This window comes from Sesamum indicum, linkage group LG7 (genome assembly GCF_000512975.1).
Source record: "Sesamum indicum cultivar Zhongzhi No. 13 linkage group LG7, S_indicum_v1.0, whole genome shotgun sequence".
NCBI lineage: Eukaryota > Viridiplantae > Streptophyta > Magnoliopsida > Lamiales > Pedaliaceae > Sesamum > Sesamum indicum.
Window position 1 is genome coordinate 5644366 of NC_026151.1, and position 4434 is coordinate 5648799.

General features: G+C 39.8%; 1 protein-coding gene across 1 annotated transcript; it reads right to left on the reverse strand.

The window, feature by feature from the left end:
* LOC105166364 (NADP-dependent glyceraldehyde-3-phosphate dehydrogenase) lies at positions 1-4422 on the reverse strand. The gene is made up of 9 exons (XM_011085701.2): positions 4139-4422; positions 3176-3369; positions 2948-3076; positions 2239-2358; positions 1955-2091; positions 1684-1839; positions 797-1175; positions 458-574; positions 1-376 (listed from the first exon to the last, which is right to left on the reverse strand). Exons 1-9 carry the CDS (start codon positions 4281-4283, stop codon positions 263-265), a joined length of 1491 nt encoding a protein of 496 aa, XP_011084003.1. The 5' UTR covers positions 4284-4422; the 3' UTR covers positions 1-262.

The following is a 4434-nucleotide window of genomic DNA, read 5'->3' on the forward strand; positions in this document are numbered from 1 at the left end:
TTTTTATTTTTAACACCTCCATATTTCCAATGTAAAAAAGACAAATGTGTCATCTTACAAATAAAGCAAAAAAAAACTTCTTGCAGTATTCTATGATTATAAAAACAAGGAGTAAGCCAAATACATACAAGATACATGTAAATAAAGCCTAGAAAGGAGATTATCATCATAAATCCGCCATGAACAACACTTTATTTCTGCTTACAACTAAAACCAACTCAGAAGCTAAAGCAATTAGCAGATAAATCAAAGGCTGATCCTTTTAGCCCATAGTGTACGAAGGACTCGGCAAGTTGATTACGGTGCTCTTGACCTTCGTCATCATGTTAATGCTGTTAGTGATGCCTTGCGACCCGATTCCGCTGTCCTTAATGCCCTGTCGAAGAAAACCATAAGCGGCACGAAAATAATAAACTTGGAAACCAGACGCAATTTTATTGAGCTCTAGCTTAGTCACCTGGAAAGGAAAATGATCTGGACCACGAGCAGGAGCCGAGTTAATCTGAATGGTTCCGCTCTCCATTGCGTCACTTATCAGCATCGCCTTGTTGATGTCTTTGGTGAAGACGCAGCCCTGAAAAAGTAATAAGCATTGGACAATTTTAATAGATTATCACTCATCAACTATATATATATATATATATATATTCAAGATTTGCTCCTTGGAAAAAGGCTATGTTAAATGCTTCTCACAAACGCAAAGGTCTAATATTGGGTCAGATTCCACACTTCACCAAATGAATTTCCTTAATGACTTGTCAAGAGAAAGTAGGAGATGACGGCAGAGTAGTAGTACCTGGAGGCCAAAGTTGCTGGCATTGCAGTGATGAATACCTTCTTCAACAGAGCCAATCCTAATTACAGGTAGAACTGGTCCAAATGGCTCCTCCCATGCTATTCTCATATCCGGCCTCACGTGGTCTAACAACAACGGCCAGATGAGATTGCCCTCCCTCTTGTACTCTTGGCAGAACGTTGCGCCCTTTTGTTTAGCGTCCATTACCAGTCCCTCAATGAAGTTGGCAGACGACTCCGAAACAACCGGAGTGATATCACAATCGTCCTCAGGTGGACCAACAGTCAGTTTTGCCACTTTTGACTTCACTTTCTCGACGAGAGTGTCGGCTACGGATTCCATCACTAAGACCACCTTCACGGCTGTGCACCTCTGACCACTGTTATAAACGTCAATTTTAGTGACGTGCATTGCATATGTACAGAAATTGAGAAGCTCCATTGGACGAGGGAACATTATAGTTTGTATGCATAAGTTTTATGCTTTGTTTTATGATCATTCAGATTCAACCAGTAAAGGAAGATAGATCCTTTAGGACCCTTCCTTTCTAAACAAAAGGAACGGAGAAAGAATCAGACAATTGGCCGAAGTTCCTTTCTTGATAATCCTCAATCCTCATCCTACCTAGAGTTCTAGAAACTCTTTGATTTTTCATTTTATTCGTTGAGAAAAGTAATACTGGGCAAAGCGCTAGACACTACAGGCATAATTGAAGTTAGATACTGTACCGTTTCAGTTCTTAGCATCTTTATGACAGATATCTGGTTTATGACAAGCACATTCGGCAACAGAGACAAGTACCTCCGTCAACTATGGATATAATCGGAGCCAACTATCATGACAATAATTCTCTAGTACCAGAAAGGTCTAAAACTGTTACTTCTTACCTGTAAGAAAATCCCCCTTTGATAATGTTAGCTGCCACCAAGTCCAAATCAGCATCCTCGAGCACAATACAAGCATCTTTGCCTCCCAGTTCCATCTGCAGAGGAATCATGCCCGCTTTCTTTGAAATGGCAATTCCCGTATCACCACCAGTGAAGCTGGGCAAAAGCAAGTGAAATTGTCACCAAGCAGGAAAGTAACGGGAGCGAGGAGGAAAAATTGATTGAGAATATCGAGGACTATAAGAATATAAATAGTGAGGCACTCATTTACCTTATGCAGTTCACCCCGGGATGCATTGTCAAGAAATCACCAATCTCAGAGCCTTTCCCTGTGATGCAGCTGATAAGCCCCTTGGGAAAACCAGCTAAGTGAAAGCAGTGTACCATGTGGAGGCAAGCAACTGCACCCTGTGTTCAAATGACTTAGTGCGAAATGAGGCTGGGTTAAAGTAATGATCAAATCATGCTAGCATATTTGAGTTATGGTTGAGTTTCAGCAGAGAAGCTGTGGGAGAAGTAAGTGACATAAATTAAGTTCAGATGGAGCAAGAATACCTGAGTTGGAGGCTTGAGGACCAGCGAGTTCCCAGCAATGAGAGCCGGTGCAATTTTAGAGACAGCAAGGTTGACAGGATAGTTAAAAGGTGGGATTGCTAGAACAACACCAAGCGGGATCTGCAAAACGAAGTCATCGGAGATCCATAAGTATCATTTTTTCATAAAAATATTATTCGTAGGAGAAACAGTCGGAAACAGATATTTATAACATCAATAGTAGGACCAACACATTATTTGGTAAATTAAGTAGCAAATGAGAATCGATATTCACAGTAAGAATAAAGCCACCATATCTCTCCGGAAGCTGCCTTTTCGTCTCATAATATAATTCCAATTGCAGCACAATCAGTTTAAGAAGCAAAATCGTAAATTTTATTGCAAAAGGATAAAGAAACTTGGTAGAATCGTTCGGTGCTTATTGAAATAATTGCTGTTTCCTTCATACACAAATTAACAAGAGTTCCACTGCAATCACTCTCAAAGTTAGCCCATTGTTGTTATAAAACACAAGTACGATTGTGACTAATTAACTAGGATCACATAGGAATAAGCAGATCTTGTTTCACAGATTTACTCCACAGGTCTTAACATTTATACTGATTTTATCAAAATTCTTTATTTTTGGAACTCTAGTCAGCACATTGTACCATATCCAAATTCACAGAACGGGAATCGCAAAACAAGATGCAAGGATTTATATCTGTACCTTGGACGTGAGACAATACTTGGTTCTTTCATTTCCCGGAAAACTATCAGATACCAGGAACGTGCCCTGTCCCAAAATTCTGACACCTTCCTCTGCACAATAAGAAACCAGATCTCCAGACCTCACAACCTGCATTAACCCCAGAACACTAGATTAATTTTCCCCGAATACAAGAATTAGCAAACATTTGATATCATCACTTCAGAAAAGATTGAAAACAATTACAACCTCAGTAACAGCATCTTTTGCTGGCTTCGCAATTTCCTTTATTAAAGCCTCGGCTATAGGGGCTTTGTGCTCTTTTAGGATAGCAGCAGCTTTATGGAGGAGCTCCGCACGCTTCCACAGCGGGGTTTTCGCCCACGACTTCTGTGCAGCTTTTGCTGTTTCCATGACCTTGTTGACCTCTTCTTGTGTACAAGCTGATCATGATTAAGCAAACACACTTCAGAAAACTTATACAACTTTTCTTGAATTCATAAAAATTCAACACGTTCACATAAAAACACAATGGGATTCTATTACATGTAGCTGTTGTACAAAAATGAGACAGATGCATAACGAGTAAAATGATATATCGGTCGACTAAATTTGCAGTCACCAACAGCAAATCTACATGATAAAGTTCCAAATAAAGCAAAGGCGCCAAATTTGATTAGACTTATACGAACAGCAATTAAGATCCGAGTATTCATCTGCTTTTTCGGAAAAAACAAGGTTCTACTTATGTTTTTCCCCCTTTGCATCCAATCCATGATGGTTCAAGAGAAGTAAAGGCCACTTTGTAAAAGATCTATTCTTACTCTTTGCAGGGGAACTGGAATCAGAAGCAAATATGTCATCAAATTGGCTTTTCACATAGCTAATAAAAGGAAATTGGCATGAAAAAGCATGTCAAAACTCTGATTTCAGTAGCCATTTTGCAAAAGTACTCAAGAATTCAGACAAATCTCAAGCAGGACCTTAAAGATTATGCAAGTGTCCCAGTCCACCACAATCCCAGAACACATCAAATGAAAACACTTGAATTAGAGCTAGTTTTCACCATCCAAACAATAAACTACAAAATAACATCCAAATGGACATTATAAACACATACATGCAGAGATACTTCTAGAAATAAGTTTTGATGATCTCTCTCTCTCTCTCTCTCTCTCTCTCTCATACACACACACACACACACATGTTTACCTTGAACCTTGTACTGGGTCTTTCTTGTAGTTGGATTAATGATCGAAACAGCCTTCCCAGAAGAAGACTTCTTCCACTCTCCATCAGCATAGTACTTAAAGACATCCCCATCAATTATCTCGCCAAAAACTCCACTGCCCGCCATTGCTACTCCCTGAAAACAGCTCTCTCTCACTCCCACTCACCCTCTCTCCACTTCTTTCCTACTCTTCTCAGAGAGATAAAGCGACGATGGTATGAGGAGCAAACAGTTGATATTCTTGGAACTGGTAAAGGTTTTGGCTTTGGAGGAGTAT

What these genes read in the sequence shown, in the direction of transcription:
- LOC105166364 (XM_011085701.2), bottom strand. Translation starts at nt 4,283, where the DNA reads ATGGCGGGCAGTGGAGTTTTTGGCGAGATAATTGATGGGGATGTCTTT. An exon ending in CAAAAGATGCTGTTACTGAG is followed by an intron (nt 3,077 to 3,175) that starts GTTGTAATTGTT and finishes GGGTTAATGCAG; the next exon opens with GTTGTGAGGTCTGGAGATCT. An exon ending in CAGATCATTTTCCTTTCCAG is followed by an intron (nt 377 to 457) that starts GTGACTAAGCTA and finishes TTTCTTCGACAG; the next exon opens with GGCATTAAGGACAGCGGAAT.